The sequence below is a fragment of the Enhydra lutris genome, unplaced genomic scaffold (assembly GCF_002288905.1).
Source record: "Enhydra lutris kenyoni isolate GAN:26980312 unplaced genomic scaffold, ASM228890v2 scaffoldscaffold110, whole genome shotgun sequence".
NCBI classification, from domain to species: Eukaryota; Metazoa; Chordata; class Mammalia; order Carnivora; family Mustelidae; genus Enhydra; species Enhydra lutris.
The window spans coordinates 466,339-483,406 of NW_019154194.1; the positions used below are offsets into that span (position 1 = coordinate 466,339).

Sequence of the window (17,068 nt, forward strand, 5' to 3'; positions counted from 1 at the left end):
ATGGCATTCGGGCACCAATGCACCCAACCAAGGCTCAGGCACCAATGCAGCCCCTCCGGAACCTATGCATCAGGACGCCAATCGATTCCTCTCAAGGAGATCCTGGCGTCCATCCCCCAATCCACTTCCCGAACACCCAGGCGTCCGGGCCGGGACCCGTGCCCGCCTCACCTGCAGAAGGCCCCTCCCCGGGGGCGGGGCTCTAGGCCCCTCCCGCCGGGGCCGCCCCAGCTGCAGCGGTGCCCTCGGACGTGGCAAAGCTGCACCGCCGGCCGCATGCCTAGCGACGGGAGGGGAGGGAGCGCGCGTGAGCTGCTCGGCTCAGCCTCATTCCCATCCCCTCCTCCCACGCGAGGCCGGTGTGGGGCGTCAGTACGCATGCGCAGTCGCAGCCAGCGGAGGCTGCTGCGGGGGAGAAGAAATGGAAGGAGGGGTGGGTGCGCAAGGCAGGCAAGTTGGTGAGCAAGCGCGGAGCTACCGATAGAAGGAAGGGTCGTAAGAAAGTACACTGCGGGTTGCGGGGCCTACGGTGGCTGACTGGAGTCAAGCACGTGCAGGACCTAACTGGGGGAAACTGAGCTTAGAGATCAGAGACAGTGCCCAACATATGCGCCTTCCTTTCCTATACACCCTCCCTTTCGAGAATCCCGTCGGCAGCTTGAGTTCCCTCTCCAGAGGGAGTTTGGAGAGCCGGCTGCCCATTTCACTCCTCAAAGCGTTTGCAAAGAAGTCAGGCCAGTTCGTGAGTGGGCGGGGCAGAACGCCAGGCTTAGAGCAAGCTGACGCCCAATGAAAAACATATTATTTGCATAGCGCCCCGGCATCGTTCGTCATTGGGTGATTCAAGAATCTCAGCCCCTCCCACCCCGATGCCGCGGTTCTGGTGTTAGTGTGGGGATGGGGGCGGCGGTTCCCGAAGCATCACTGCGGGAGTTCTTGGGAGGACTGGAGCTCCTGGAGCCAGGCCCAGGGTGGCACGCTTGGCACCTTTCCCTGGGCCGTGATGGTGCACTTTTCCGCCTACCACGGGAGTGACCGTGAAGTGCTCATTAAAATGCCCTGCATGGGTGAGTCTTCAGTCTGATAACCCACAAGGTCTGGCGAGTCCTGGGAGCTGTTGGAGTTAGACGGTGGGGTTATTCGAGCTTTGGAGCCAGATTGCCTGAGTAACTGGTTGGCTCCGCCAGTTTCTAGCTGTGTAATCTTGGCCAAGTCTCTCCACCTTTCTGGGTTCTTAGGACGAAATTCAATAATCAATGGAAAGTTTAGAACGGTGCCTACAGTGGTCAGTACATGTTACCAGTATTACCTGTTGTTTTTATTGTGCATTGAACTAGGCCATGATGGGATCAAGGTCGTTCCAGAACAGCAAGTGCAGAGAGCTCAAGGTGGGAAAGAGCATGCTGTGTTCGGAGGATCTTTCCTACCTCGATGTTCCAAACTTACCTTACTTCCAGTGCTGGTATACCCATGGTCCATCCTACCCCAGGGCCTTTGCACTAGTGGCTCCCTCTGTCCCCCCAAGGTCATTTCTCCATCACATTGGTTGTCTGACCCCCCTGCCTGATCTTGTTTCAAATATTTGGCATTGTAGAAGGCCTCCCCTGTCCACCCTAGCTCATGGAGCCCCCTTTCCCTCCACTACTCTGTTGTCACATCTCCTTCCCTACATAACACAGCATACCTGTCCTCTATACTATATGCTCTGTTAAGATGAACAACCTATCTTGTTTATCACTCTGTCCAGAACAGAGCTTAGCACATAGGAGGTGTCCAATAACTCTGTATCAAAGAAATGCTGGAAAGCATTAACAGCCATAAACTCTCTGTGATGGGAAGATAGAATGATGGGGACAATGGAGAACTTGAGGTCAAGGAGTTAGAAAGAGGCCTAGATGAATGGGAAACCAAGGGTTTTAAATATGGGAAGTGACATGAATGAGTTTAACTTTTCATATACTCTTTTTTAAAAACTTTTTATTAGGTTATGGAAAATTTCAAACATAACCAAAAGGAAGAGGAAGAGTATAATCAGCCCATCACCAGCCCATCACCCAGGTTCATCATGACAAATCTTATTTCATCGTCCCCTTGCCCCTTAAGGTCCTTGAAGCAAATTCCACACATTTCATCCAGAAACACTTCAGTGTGTGTCTCTAAAAAATAAGGACTTTCTTTCTATCTTTAAACACAACCCAAAGTATCATTACCAAACTTTCAAACTTTAGAGTCATTTCTTTACATTATCACATTTCTCCCCTGGCCCCCTGTATATCTTGTGTGTGTGCTTTTTTTTTTTTTTCCTTTCCAGAACAATGTTCTCTTTCAAACATACAGAAAGTGTGAGAAAACAGAATTGTTCTCTGCGTTAATAATACCAATGGCGCCAGCATCAACAATTTTCTACTGATGGCCCATGTTGTTTCATTTCTCCCACCCACTCCTCCCAGATTATTGTGAAGCTATATGTGACATCATATCCCATAAGTATCTTTTTATTACACTAGGTGTGTCTGCATTGGGATCTAAACAAGATCCACACTCTGTGTGTGTTTTCTGTGATTCTTCAGTCTCTTTGTCATTGACATTTTAAAAGGTTCGCTCTGGTTGCTGCATAAAATAGATTGTAGGGAGGCAGAGCAGAAGCCACAAGCCCAGTGAGGTGGCTGTTATATATTAATTACGCTATTAATTACGAGCATTTATTTGGCACTTTTTATATTCCTGAAACTGTCTTGGGCACTTTGTATACATTCTTTCATTTCATCCTGGCAGTGGCTTTTTAAGAGGAGGCGCTCCCACTCCCCACCCCACCCACCCACACACACAAGAAGGGAAAATGAGGCACAAGGTGGGGGTCACACAGCCTGGAGGAAGCAGGGTCGGAATTTGAACTCTAACAGCCAGGCCCTGGAATCCATGCAATTTCCATGTATTTTTTGCTGCCTCTTGACTGGGGCTGTGGGCATGATGGCGAAGTGGCCTGACCAGAGAGGTTAATGTAACAGGGCCTAGTGATGAAGGGGGAGGAGGTGGCAGAGGAGGAAGGAGTCAAGGAGGGTGAGGAGAGCATGATAGCAGGCTCCTATTGAGAGCTTGTTCTGTGCTGCGTGCTCTCTCAGACTCTTTACATGTCTGAACTTACTAGATCTTCCCAGTGAGGGAGGAGCTATTGTCAACCTCATTTTGCAGAGGAGGAAACTGAGGCCCAGAAAGAGGATAAGTGTTGAGCCCAAGGTCACAGAGCTGGGAAGGGCGATGCACAGGCTTCTACCTCTTAGGAAATCTCACAGCTGACCGAGAAGGTGTGCATACCTTCAAGGGTCTAGCAGTCCTGCCAAAACAATAGGAATGGGCCCCAGGAGTGAGGAGGTTTTTTGGGAGGGGACCCTCACAGCAAAGAGGGTCTGAGGATCCTTGTTTTCCTGTTTCCTTCCTCCCCTGAGCTCCTGGCAATCCCCGAACCTTCCTTTATTTCAGCCCCAGTGTCTGTGCCATTCTCCCCCACCAAACTGGACAGGACTCACCTCTGGGTCTCCAGATTTGCCCAGCTTGGGCCAGGCACACGGGAGCCCTCAAGTGAGAAATCAATGAGCAATATTCTCTCCTTGACTTGGAACTTTCCTTCTGCCTGTTTCTCTCCTCTCTGAGAGATTCTCTCCCCCTTTCTGCTCATTTCTCCTTGCTCTAATGTCCCAACATCTCTTCCTATCTTTCATAATCGTCTAGAATTTCAAGTGTATCTTTCTGACCATATTTCTTTGATGGACAACCCATTCCAACTCTATATCTCTTCATGAATCTCTGAAAGTCTTTCCAGGTCTCTCTTCTTGGTATCTCGGAGTCCAAGTCTCTCAGCATCTCCTTTATCTCTGAGGGGCTCTCTGGTTCTCTCTCCTGATAAAAACCACTAAGAATACATTAGGAGTCCCGCTATCAAGTGTATTGGGGCTTCTTGTTGGGGTTTTATTTCTCTCCCTGTCTGTGGCGCTCCCAGCGTCTCTCCCTCGCCTTTTGAGCCTTTTGAGTATCTCCCTGTTAGTCGCTTCTCCCGGTCTCGCTGTCTACGCGGTCTCTGTATTCTCCCCCCCCACAGACAGCCCTGAGCCCCCAGAGCCCGTGGCTCCTTTAAGGCGGGCCCCGCCCTCGCCCCGCCCCCGCCCCGCCCCGCCGCTCCCAGGTCAGATAGGGAGCACCCGGCTTCCGCCAGTGCCTGGCGTCCACTCAGTCCCCACCAGGCCGCGGGCACGATGGCGGGGGCCACACTGAGGGTCGCCGGGCGGCGGCTTAGCCAGCGCAGCGGCTCTGGAGTCCCCATCCTCCTACGGCAGGTGCGAGGAGGCTGGGCCCGCAGCGGGAGTACGGGGCGCTGGACGGTGTCAGGGGCGGGACTCCGGCGTCCTTTAAAGCCGAGAGTTGGGGGATCCCGTGGGGTTCGGGCAGGACTCCCGAGTCCTTTACGGGAGAGGTTAATGGTGAGCCTGATTTGGGGGGTATTTGGAAGTTGGGATTCATTGTTTCAGACGGAACAGACTCCGGACACCGAGGGGAAAGGAGGGGCTGGGTTTTGTGTTCCTGGATCTTAGGAAAAGCATCGGGTGGAGGCTCGGACTCTTGAGTCCCCCGTGTGTGGGAGTCTCGTTCTTCGCTCTCACCTGTCCCACTCCCCATTTCCAGATGTTTGAGCCCAAGAGCTGCACCTACACCTACCTGCTGGGTGACAGAGAGTCCCACGAGGCCGTTCTGATCGACCCGGTTCTGGAGACGGCACCTCGGGATGCCCAGCTGATCAAGGAATTGGGGCTGCGGCTGCTGTATGCTGGTCAGTCTGGAGGCCGAACCCCTGGGTCTGAGGGAGGAGGGGGCTGGGGGCTGGGAGTCCGGCGTCCTCTCTGAGCCCTTCTGGACCAGGCCCTCCTCTCTCTCCCAGTGAATACCCACTGCCACGCGGACCACATTACTGGCTCAGGGCTGCTCCGGTCCCTACTCCCCGGCTGCCAGTCTGTCATCTCCCGCCTTAGTGGGGCCCAGGCTGACTTGCACATTGAGGATGGAGACTCCATCCACTTCGGGCGCTTCGTGAGTTTGGATGCTGGGTCTGGAGAGGGTGGTGGCCTGGACTTCTTGGCCTCAAGGGAAGAGGGAGCTGAGGGCTTGGACTCCTGAGCCCCTGGGTAGGAGGGAACTCTGATCAGGGGCTCCTGATCCCTGAGTTTGTCTCTGGGAGGAGGGCGCTATAAACCCAGGTGTGGCACTGGGGCAAGAGGCTCTGGGCAGGTGTGTCTCCGGCCAAGCCCCTTAAGTCAACAGCATTTGCGGAGTTTCCTACAGCCTTGGGGCAACTCCTTTGGCTTGGCATCTCTATAAAAGCTGATTGAGGGCTAGAATTCTGAGGTTGGGGCTGAGAGAGAGATCCCAGCTCAGGCTTCTAGAGCCACTGTCAGAGGATGGAGCATCCTGTTGCCCGGGGCCAGGACTAGGGTGAGGCGAGCAAGGCACCCAGGGTGCAACATTTAAGGAGGCACTTACTCTCACAGTCACGGTCACGCAAGGGCAGGGTAGGCACCTTCCAGCCAGCGCCTCCTTAAATGTTCACCCTTCTGTGCCTGTTTGCCTCACCCTTGGTGGAGCTGTTGCCTCACACAGGAAGGGTCTGAAGTTTCCTACCTCCTCTCCCATCTTTGTCACAGGCCAAGGTCAGCAGGTTTCCAGCCAGGATTTCAACCCAGAGCAATAGATCGGAGTGGAGAGGGCGCTGGGGGGAGTTGCCCTCAGAGGGAGGAGAAATAGCTGACCAGGCTTTTCTCCGATCAGACTTGCTAAAGCTACAGAGAGAGTCGGGCTGACTTTGGGGACAGAATGGGCAAGTGACAGAGGGGGGACTTGACCTCCAGGTTAGAGGATTTTGCTAAATGGGGACAGTTTATCTGAGTCTGAGCATTTAGAGATGAGAGCTGTGTGTGTGTGTGTGTGTGTGTCGGGGGCGGGGGGGGGGGGAATCAGAGGGTGGAGCTCCCGTGGGGGCAGCCTCTTTATTTCTGGAAGCCCTTTTCTGGAAGGAGGTGAAAAAGTGCCTTGTAACTTTATGTACACTGTCCGTGAGTGTCAGGGGCTAGCAAGCATTCCTTGAGCTGAGCAGGCTTAGAAGGGTGAACAGTGGTTGAGGTTTCATGTCAAGATGAGCCCTTTGTGAGATTGGACGAGCGATGTTTTGAATGAATGTTGAAGGGTTTAGCTGTGGCAGATTTAGCTTCCGTGTCTGGTTTTTTTTCAAACGACTTAACTGATAGTCACAAACCATCCAGTTCATCCATTTGAAGTGTACAATTCAGCGACTTAGTATATTCAGAGCTGAATCACCATCACCACAGTTAACTGTAGAATAGCTTTGTCACTTCCGAAAGAAACCCCACGCTCCTTAGTTGTCACCCCGGCCCCCTCCCCTCTCACCCGACAACCACAAATCCACTTTCTATCTCTCTAGGAAACACCAATTCTGGGTGTTTCATAGAAACAGAATCATATATTGTGTCATCTTCTGTGACTGGCTTCTGTCATAAGTGTTCAAGGGTCATCTTTGTAACGGGTGTCAGTGTTTCATGCCTTCGTATGGCTGAGTAACTCTCCACTGTGTGAATATGCCTCGTTCATTCATTCATTCATCCACCAGCCGATAGACATTTCTGTTGCTTCCATTTTTTGGACTATTATGAATAATGCTGCTATAAATATTCATGCACAAGCTTTTCTGTGGCTGTTTTCATTTCTCTTGGATGTATCTATAGGATGGAATTGCTGGATCAAAATAATAAATAATAACTCTACGTTTAATAGTTTGAGGACCTCAGGAGCCTGGGTGGCTCAGTTGGTTCAGCATCCGACTCTTGATTTCAGCTCTGGTCTTGATCGCAGGGTCGTGAGTTCAAGCTCATGGTGGGTGTGGAGCCTACTTAAAAAAACGGGTGGGGGGCGGGTCCCTGGGTGGCTCAGTCGGTTAAGGGTCTGCCTTGGGCTCAGGGATCAAGTCCCACGTGGGGCTCCCTGCTCAGCGTGGAGTCTGTATCTTCCTCTGCCCATCCTCCTGCTCACGCTCTCTCTTTCTCTCTCTCAAATAAATAAATAAAATCTTAAAAAAAAATAGTTGAAGGAACTGACTGACTAATATCCAGAGTGGTCACACCATTTTATATTCCCATGGACAGCATATGAAAGGCCTAGTTTCCAGGCACCTGAGTGGCTCAGTCAGTTAAGCAGCTCTTGATTTAGGCTCCCCATGGGGCTCCATGGGGAGTATGCTTCCGCATTCTCTGTCCCTCTGCCCCTCCCCACTCCTCTGTCTCAAATAAATAAATAAGTCTTAAAAAAAAAAAAAAAAGAAAAAAGAAAAAGAGGAGCACCTGGGTGACTCAGTGGGTTAAAGCCTCTGTCTTTGGCTCAGGTCATGGTCCCGGGGTCCTGGGATCGAGCCCCACATCGGGCTCTCTGCTCAGCGGGGAGCCTGCTTCTGCCTGCCTCTCTGCCTACTTGTGATCTCTGTCAAGTAAATAAATAAAATCTTTTAAAAAAGAAAAAAAAAAGTCCCAGTTTCTCCACATCCTTGCCAACACTTGTTAGCATCTGTCTTTATGATTATTTGGTGTTTGGTGTGGTTTTCATCTGAGTTCTTTATAAACCTTTAGAGATGGTCACACTTCTCCCTCATTTTCTTCCCTCCACTTTAAAAGAATTGACTTGTAACATGCATGTCATACAGTAGAAAGTGTGCCTATTGTATGTGTGCAGCTTGTTAAATTTTTACATATGTTTACACTTGCATATCCATTGCCAAGATCCAGATACAGAGCAAACTCATCACTCCAGAAGGCCTCCTTGTCCCTCTTCCTGGCCATTGACAACAACACCCCCATCAAGAAACCAGCTGCCGACTTATTTATCCATTTAAAAATTTTTCTTTTTTCTTATGATAAGGACTTTGAAGATTTGCAATCTTAGTAACTTTCTTTCTTACGTTTTTTTTTTTTTTTTTAAGTAAGTCCCATCCCCAGTCCCCAACCCAAGACCCTGAGATCAAGAGTCACATGCTCTACTGACTGAGCCAGCCAGGGGCCCCTCTTCCGATTTATTTAATCCTAGATTAATTCCATGTGTTCTGGACCTCAGAAACAGGACTCGTACCATGTGGGCTCTTTGGTGTTCTGGCTTCTTTCACTCCTCCTCACGTTGTGTATGGTTGCAGTCTTTCCTTCTGTTGCTCTGTCCCAGGGATTGGCTAATACCTTCTGTAAAGGACCAGACAGTAAATACTTTCGCTTTTGCAGGCCATATATGATCCCTGTTGGCGTGAAAGCAGTCAGAGACAATGCATAAATGAATAAGCATGGCTGTGCTCTAGCAGAACTCGATTTCTGGCCTCTGCAATGTTAATTTCAAGAATTCTCGTGTGTTTTAAAATACCATTCTTATTTTGATTTTTTTTTTCAACCACGAAAAAGCATAAAAAAACCACTCATGGCTCTCGGACCATACAAAAGCAGATGACAGGCCAAATTTCATGTACCAGCCGTGGTTTCCCAAAATGTAGAGCATTTTATTGTGTGAATTTATGATAATTTACCCATTTTCCCTTTGATGGCTGATTCTGATTTGGGGCTGCTGTGAAGGCTGTTATGCAAATCTTTTGGTGGACATTGCTCTCGATTCCAAGGAATGGACTTCCTGGGTCAGAGGACTGACCTATGATTAACTTTAGTAGAACTTGCCACTTTTTTTTTTCAAGATTTTATTTATTTATTTGACAGAGAGAGACACAGTGAGAGAAGGAACACAAGTAGGGGGAGTGGGAGAGGGAGAAGCAGGCCTCCCACTGAGCAGGGAGCCCAATGCAGGACTCCAGCCCAGTCCCTGGGATCCTGACCTGAGCAGAAGGCAGATGCTCAATGACTGAGCCACCTAAGTGCCCCAAACTTGCTACTTTTTGAGCTGGTTATATTTTATACTCACAGTGGGCCAGATATGGATGATTTCATTGTACAATGAATTTTCTGTTTTACTGAGCAATGAGATTTGAACATTTGAGCTCCAATGAGGGGTGGCAGATTCAGAAAGTTAGTCTTGCCTGTTAAGTACGTTAATTTAGAGCGCTGCCAGATACGGAGCCCCCAGATCCCACTTTAGGGATTCTGATTTCATTGTTTGGGGAAGACACAGGGGATGAGTCTCTTTTAAAAGCTCGCAGGTTGGTGCCTGGCTAGCTCAGTCAGTGGAGCATGAGACTCTTGAACTTGAGGTTGTAAGTTTGAGCCCCACCTTGGGTGTAAAGATGACTTAAAAATAAATAAAATCTTAAATAAAGTAAAATAAAAGCTTATAGGTGATTCTCATGTGGTCTGGGTGAGAATTTCACTACTTCCTTCCATTTGGAACTAATTATTATTTTTTAATTAATTTGTTAGAGAGAGAGAGAGAGAGAGAGAGAGAGTATAAGCAGGGTGTGCAGAGAGAGAGGGAGAAGCAGGCTCCCTGCTGAACAAGGAGCCAGATGCAGGGCTCGATTCTGGGACCATGACCTGAGCTGAAGGCAGATGCGTAACCGACTGAGCCACCCAGGTGTCCCAGGAACTAATTATTTTTTAAAAGATTTATTTATTAATTTATTTATTAGAGAGAGAGAGGAAGAGCAAGCAGGGGGAAGGGATTTAGGAGAGAGAGACAAGCAAATTCCTGAGATCATGACCTGAGCAGAAAGCAAGGGTCTGTTGCTTAACGGACTGAGCCCCCCAGGTGCCCCTGGAACTAATTATTTGGATTGTGGAACAGATTTTCCCCTCTTGCAACATTTTACAAAAAGTGACAAGCCTACAGAAAAGTTGAAAAGATTTGACAGCATCCATCCATCTTATTTTTTTATGCATCTTCAAGTTAGAGACATCAGTGCACTGTCCCTTAAACGTTAGAACAACTAATGTCATTTTCTTTCACGAAAGAAAGGAAGGTTTAGTTAATAGAGGTTCAGACTATTTAGCCGCAATGGAAAAAGACACTCTGAGTTTAGAAGTGCATAGGTACAGTGGCTGGTTATACCAAGATTAGATGCTTTTGAATAATGGAGCGAAGCAATGAACTTGGGACCAACTGGAATAGATGTCCAGACTCTGTTTGCCACCAGAGGGCAGTGTGGCCCGTGGGACCTGCTGCGCGGATCCCTTTGGAGTTGCCCAAAGCTGATGCGAAGTAGTTGAAGGTGCTGACCCCACCCCCCAAACAGGTGAAGGGACAGCTGCTGAGCTGGTGCACATATTTGAAGCGCCGAGGAAGGGAAGAAGGAATTTGTTGGAAGAATGTGAGGTTAGGCTCCACAGAATCCCTAAAAACTACTCTGTGGCTGAAAAGATGATTCAACCAGTTTGGGGACCGGTGGAGGTCCGGGAGGTCCAGATAGAAGGCGCTCCCCCCACACCCTTTTTTTTTTTTTAAGATTTATTTATTTATTTATTTGAGAGAGAGAGTATGAGAAGGGGGAGGGTCAGAGGGAGAAGCAGACTCCCCGCCAAGCAGGGAGCCCGATGCGGGACTCGATCCCAGGACTCCAGGATCATGACCTGAGCCGAAGGCAGTCGCTTAACCAACGGAGCCACCCAGGCGCCCCCCCACACCCTTTTATTAATATTCTAATATCTATAGGAAATTGAAACAATGTACCGTGAACACTCTCATACCCTTCACTTAAAGTTCACCAGTTGCTGATGTTTTAAAAAATATTTTATTTATTTGAGAGAGAGAGAGAGAGCATGAGCAGGGTCTGAGGGAGAGGGGGAAGCAGGCTCCCCGCTGAGCAGGGAGCTCGATCCGCTCAACCCCAGGACCCCAGAATCATGACCTGAGCCAAAGGCAGACACTTAACTGAGCCACTCAGGCGCCCCAGTTGCTGACATTTTTGCTAACTTTGCCTTATTTCTCTCTGTGTGTATATACCGTTTTCTTCTCTTACCATTCAAAAACTTGCATACAGAAATGTCAACCCTAACGACTTATCCGGAGAGTAAGAATGTTCTCCTGTATCAGAGGTTCTCAAACTCAAACCTTTTAGTATCAGAGCTCCTGGCCCTCTTAAAAGTTACAGGATGGCCCTCAAAGCTTTTATTTATGTGGGTTCTAGCTATCAATATTTACTTATTAGTTGTATGTCTAAGTCAATAAAAATAAATAAGTAAGACCTATCTATTCAGAGATGCTGAAAAATTTTACTGCATTAGAAATTAAAACTGAGACTCTGTTTTGAAAACGCAAGAATATCCAAGCACTCCATCTGCTGGCCAAACAATGACATCATCACCAGTCATGGAGCTTCTGGAAAATCTCACTGAACTGAGGAATGAGAGTAAGAAGGGCAGAAGAGCTCTTCCTACTATCATAAAAATAGTTTTCGCCTCGCAGACCCTCAGAGTTCTCTCATCTGCACTTGGAGAGAACAGTTCTTTTACAAAGTCTTCATCACAGAAAGTCTATGATAATTCTGAAATAATTCTTAAATCCAGCTTAAGTTCGAATTGCCCCAGGTGCCCGGGAATCGTTTTTATGGCAGTTTTTAGGAACCAGGACCCAGTCAAACTTCATGCATGCCACTCGACTATAGGGTCTGTTGAGTCTCCAAATCTAGAACAGCCCCTTTCCACACCATGACATTGACTTTCGAAGTTTCTAGTCTATTGTCTTGGAGAACGTCCCACTTATGGTTTGTGTCTGGTTGTTTCTTCATGGTGTCATTCAGCGTCCTCTTCTCTTTGCCGTCAATCAAAGTAGATTGTGTGTATTTTGAATTGGTTAATAATAATGATGATAATTTAACAATAGTTTACAAGCTTTGAGGGTTTGCTTCTTGCCAGGCATTGTGCTGAGTTCTGTAAGTGTTCTTTATCAGTGTTTGTCTAGAAGGATTTTCATAATCAAATACCACTGCAGGCAGCAGGGAGTGGTGGGGCCTGTGGCAAACCTTAGGATGCATGTTCCATTCATAGAGGACACCCACTGCACAATTCAAGTTGATTATTCATGTTCAGGAATGTAGTCTGTCGGGGAGCCTGGCTGGCTCAGTTGGAAGAGCGTGGGACTCTTGATCTTGGGGTCGTGGTTTGAGGCCCAAGTTGGGTGTAGAGATTACTTAAATAAATAAGCTTTATAAAAAAAAAAAAAGAATGTAGTCTGTTGACTGCCAAGCCCCCTTTTTAAAAATAGAAGCTTCAAGTGTACATTTTTGAGAAATCTTCCACTTTTTAAGGATAGACTACAAATTCAGACTTCTCATAACTTCTGAGTGGGCCAAACAAAACATTTCTTTGGCTGAGTCTGGCCCTTGGGCCTCCGTTGCGTCTTCTCTGACAAACAGATTGCATTAAACCTTCAGAACCACATAGATGAGAAATATTTTTCTCGTTTTACAAAGAAGGATGTACAGAGAAGAAAAGTGACTTGCCCACAAATTACACTGAGAAAGTGGCGAAGTTGGGATTTTTTTTCCCAAAAGATTTATTTATTTATTTATTTATTTGAGAGTGAGAGACAGACTGGGGGTGGGGGAAGGCAGAAGGAGAGGGAGAGAAAGTCCCAAGCAGACTCCACATGGAGCCCAACACAGGGCTCAGTCCCACGGTCCTCATGACATCATGACCTGAGCTGCCACCAAGAGTCAGGCACTTAACTGACTGAGCTGCCCAGGTGCCCTGCCAGGTCAGGATTTGAACCCAGGAGGCCTTGTGGTTCCACTAGATCAGTGGTTTTACAAAATTTAGAACCTTAACGGGGCGTCTGGGTGACTCGGTCTGTTAAGCATCTGCCTTTGGCTCAGGTCATGATCCCAGGGTCCCGGGATTGAGCCCCGCATCAAGTTCCCTACTCTGTGGGGAGCCTGCTTCTCCCTCTACTGCTCCCCCTGCTTGTGCTCTCTCTCTGTCAAATAAATAAATAAAATCTTTTAAAAAGTTTTTTTAACATTATTATTATGTTACTTTGATTATATTGTGATTATTGTGTCCTGGACATTTTTCTAAGTGCTTAACATACTCAAAATAACAATATTTTTTTGTTAAAGCTTTTATTTATGAGAGGGAGAGCAAGCAGAGGGGAGGGGCAGAGGAAGAGGGAGAAGCGGCTCCCTGCTGAGCAGGCAGCCCCATGAAGGGCTCGATCCCGGGACCCTGGGATCATGACCTGAGCCCAAGGCAGACGCTTAACCAACCGAACCACCCATGTGCCCCAGGAGCTTAATATTTATAATAACCCTATGAAGTAGGGACAGTTATTATCCCCATTTTACAAATGAGCGGAGAAGCTCAGAAACAGAGAGGTGAAGTGACTTGTCCAAGGCCACACAGCTAGTAATAAATAGCAGTGCCAAATTTAGAACCCATGTCACCTGGCATCAGATGCTGTTCGTAACTCCTAGTCCATGTGCCCTCTCCAAGACATAGCTGTTTTACATCCGGATTGATGACTGAAACCTCCACATGAAATACCATTTCCCTGTACTGTGTACCAGGCACGCTTTGATTTCCCACTTCCTCCCACATCCCATCCCACACCTCTCCATTCTGTTCCATTCCACAACCTCTCTGCTCTTCTGTGTCCAGCATCCTTTTTTTTTTTTTTTTTTTTTTTTTGGTCTTATCTGTGACATCCATCCGTATTTCCACATTTAGTTATGGTTTGCTCATTCTTATTCTGTGCCTTGGTTTCCTCATCTGTAGAACAGGAACAGGAATGGTACCTGCCTCATAAGGATGTGTGTGGACTGGATGAGTTCAGTCATGTTGAGCACTTAGGAGAGAGCCTGGCACAGGAGAAGGGGTCAGTCAATGTCAGGGATCTGGGGAATGAGCAGACCTGACCGATGGAAGAGGGAAGGGTGTACCTAGCAGAGAGAATTGTGTGGGCAAAGAGGTGTGGAGAAACCTGGTGCTTTCTGGAAACACCCGTGGATTTCAGAGTAGCTGGGTGTGCTACTGGACATTGGGCTGGATGGGTGGGCAGGCACTGGAACAGGGGCGTTTCAGAAGTCAGGCTGAGAAGCCGGAACTCTGTCTGAAGGACAGTGGGAGCCAAGGAAGGGTCGTGACCAGAGAGGAGCAGGTCTGAATCTGGGCAGTAGAAACCCTCCTCAGGGTCATGTGGGAGATGGATGGAGGCTGGTAGGCCAGGACGGAGGCAGGTGGTTGGTCCAAGCAGGAGAGGATGAGGCCCAAGGTGGGCGGGACTGTGGGAGGTACGGAGCAGGGTGGGGTAGATGCTAGATATTCCAGAGAAAGGAAAGGTCAGATAAACACGGATTCTGATCATCGGCAACGCCACTTGCTACACAGACTCAGGGCCTCGGGAGTCTCAGTCCATGTGGCAAGTGGGTTCTTGTTCAATTGATATTAAAATTTTGTCCAATTTATACACATGGACAATTACGTACACCACATATAGGCTTTAATTGTGCCATATATTCCATGTATACTGTCTAACTGTTGGTTGTTTATAGCTGATGTCCTTCTGATCGGTCAGTACCCATTGCTACAACTGTGATCAGCTGGTTGTTTGTTCTTTTTTGTTTTTGTTTTTGGTGATTAACTGTTTTCAACATTACTCCTGAATATCCATCCACGATATTTGGTTCAAAGGACGCCCATGCTTTTTGTTTAAAAAAAAAAAAAAATCAGGGTACCTGGGTGGCTTAGTGGTTAAAGCCTCTGCCTTAGGCTCAGGTCATGATCCTAGAGTCCTGGGATCGAGCCCCCCTTACCGGGCTCTCTGCTCAGCGGGGAGCCTGCTTCCCCCCTCTCTGCCTGCCTCTCTGCCTACTTGTAATCTGTCTGTCAAAAAAATAAATAAAATTAAAATAAAATCAGAGAGTATGGAGTGAGAGATCATTCCTTGACCACCAAAAGGTTATGTTAATTTTAGGCGGGAGGGTTATGATTTTTTCCCACAACATTTTGCAAGATCATTTTCTTTGCATTTGTTTTGCATTGCACATATATCCTCGGATATATGAGTTAGGAAGGTGTTTGCCTGAAAGTAATTAAAAAACTCATACGGTGGCTTAAATATTTGGCAGTTCAGTTTTCTCCCATAACAGGGGGTCTGGAAGAAGACAGTCAGATGCTTCACTGACTGAGCCACCCAGGAGTCCCATTTGGGGGATTCTTTTTCATGGTTGCAAGGTGGTTGCTGCAGCTGCGGCCATCACACTTTTGTCCAGAACCAGATAAAGTGGGAAGGGGAGGTGCCAAGCATTTTTTATCAGGCAGGGAAAAGTTTTCCCAGACATTTTCAGGAGACCTACTGAGATCTTGGTCTGAGAACCATGTCCAAAGCCACCCAGGCTACCATGGAGGGAAAGGAAGTGGTTGGCTGGGCACACTGATGCCCTGAACCAAACCAGAGACCCATCAGTGGGGAAGGGTGGGGCAGATGCCAGGTGTGGACACAGGATCTGTACCTGGTGTCCTTTAGTATTCAGCAGATGACTGACCTGGATCAGGATGCTAACTGGTGGGGGGAATGCTGTGTGAGTGGGAACTAATCTTATAAGTGGTTTTTAGATCATGAAGGTAACATTTTTTTTTTTTCTGACAATTGCTTCCCTGAACTGAGTGTGGGGATTTATATAATGAGGATTTCCTGGGTGGGTATTTTTGCCCATGTGTCTGAAGTTCTTTTTTTTTTTTTAGAGATTATTTATTTATTTATTTGACAGAGCGAGACACAGCAAGAGGGGGAACACAAGCAGGGAGAGTGGGAGAGGGAGAAGCAGGATTCCCGCCTAGCAGAGAACCTGATGCGGGGCTCGAGCCCAGGACCCCTGGATCATGACCCGAGCTGAAGGCAGACGTCTAACAACTGAGCCACCCAGGTGCCCCTGTGTTCGAAGTTCTTAATAGTAGAGTCTTAGCAGAAGCTTTGCGGGGTCAGAGTCCACATTTGAGGTGTTGGTAGACATTGCAAACTTGCCCTCTAAAACAGCTACACTGAGTCATACACACAGCCCAGGAAACATGAGGGCTGAGCAACTCTGACAGTTGTCAATCTGGTAGGTGAAAAATAAGGGTTTTTAAATTTAAATCTCTCTCCCTTTCTCCCTAAAAGGGAGATCAAACATTGTTTCAGATTTCTTTTTTGACTATTTATTTCCTCTTCCATGAATTGCCTGGTTTTTTTCTTTTTGCACATTTTTCTTTTGGAAGTTCTTGTTGATGCTTAGGAGCTTTTTATATATGATGGCTATTCATACTTTATAATACTTTCTTATACATGTTGCTGATACTGTCTCTGAGTTTTTTGTCTTTTAACTCTTGTTCTTTTCTATAATGAAATTAAACTATGTGGTCATTCTTGTCACTGTTTTTCCCTATGTCCTCTGAATTTAATATGCTTAGAAAAACCTTTCCTACCTCAAGATTTTATATATATATATAAACACACACACATCTCCTTATATAAGATTACATATACCCTTATATATTTCCTTTTAGAAATCTTTTGGTTTTTAAAATTTTAGATCTTTAGTTTATCCTGAATCTTGTGTTTTATTTTTAATTATAAAATGACATGCTTCCTGTTTAAAAAAAAGCGGGGGGGTAATGTAGGAAAAGCCTAAAGATAAAAAGTATGTTTTGAGTGAACAAGGAACCTCTTTTTTAAAAATGGACACTACACAAGTTACTTTGTAGTTTGCTTTTAGCCCTTACCAGATATTAAATGTCTTTTCATGTTATTAAATATTTGTGTACATCATTAAATTTCATTTCAGTAACATACTTTTTTTTAAAAAAATATATTATTTATTTATTCAACAGAGAGAGAGAGATCACAAGCAGGCAGAGAGGCAGGCAGAGAGAGAGGAGGAAGCAGGCTCCCCGCTGTGCAGAGAGCCCAATGTGGGGCTCGATCCCAGGACCCTGAGATCATGACCTGAGCTGAAGGCAGAGGCTTAACCCACTGAGCCACCCAGGCGCCCCTCAGTAACATACTTTTTTTTTTTTTTTAAAGATTTTATTTATTTATTTGACACAGAGAGAGATCACATGTAGGC

The 17,068-nt window shown here is 47.1% G+C and overlaps 1 protein-coding gene across 5 annotated transcripts in view; it reads left to right on the forward strand.

Moving 5' to 3' along the window:
• Positions 1-332: 332 nt before the first annotated feature.
• LOC111139525 (ETHE1, persulfide dioxygenase) overlaps positions 333-17,068 on the forward strand; it is a 21,179-nt gene continuing 4,443 nt past the window's right edge. Inside the window, exons 1-3 of one of the 5 annotated variants that reach the window (XM_022491815.1) lie at positions 333-450; positions 4,678-4,822; positions 4,931-5,079. In XM_022491815.1, the coding sequence (XP_022347523.1) occupies positions 379-450; positions 4,678-4,822; positions 4,931-5,079 (366 nt within the window). In that variant the 5' untranslated portion in view covers positions 333-378. Of the gene's footprint in view, positions 451-1,015; positions 1,068-4,221; positions 4,332-4,677; positions 4,823-4,930; positions 5,080-17,068 lie in introns of those variants that run through there. The other 4 variants (XM_022491817.1, XM_022491814.1, XM_022491816.1 and 1 more) reach the window with 4 other exon arrangements.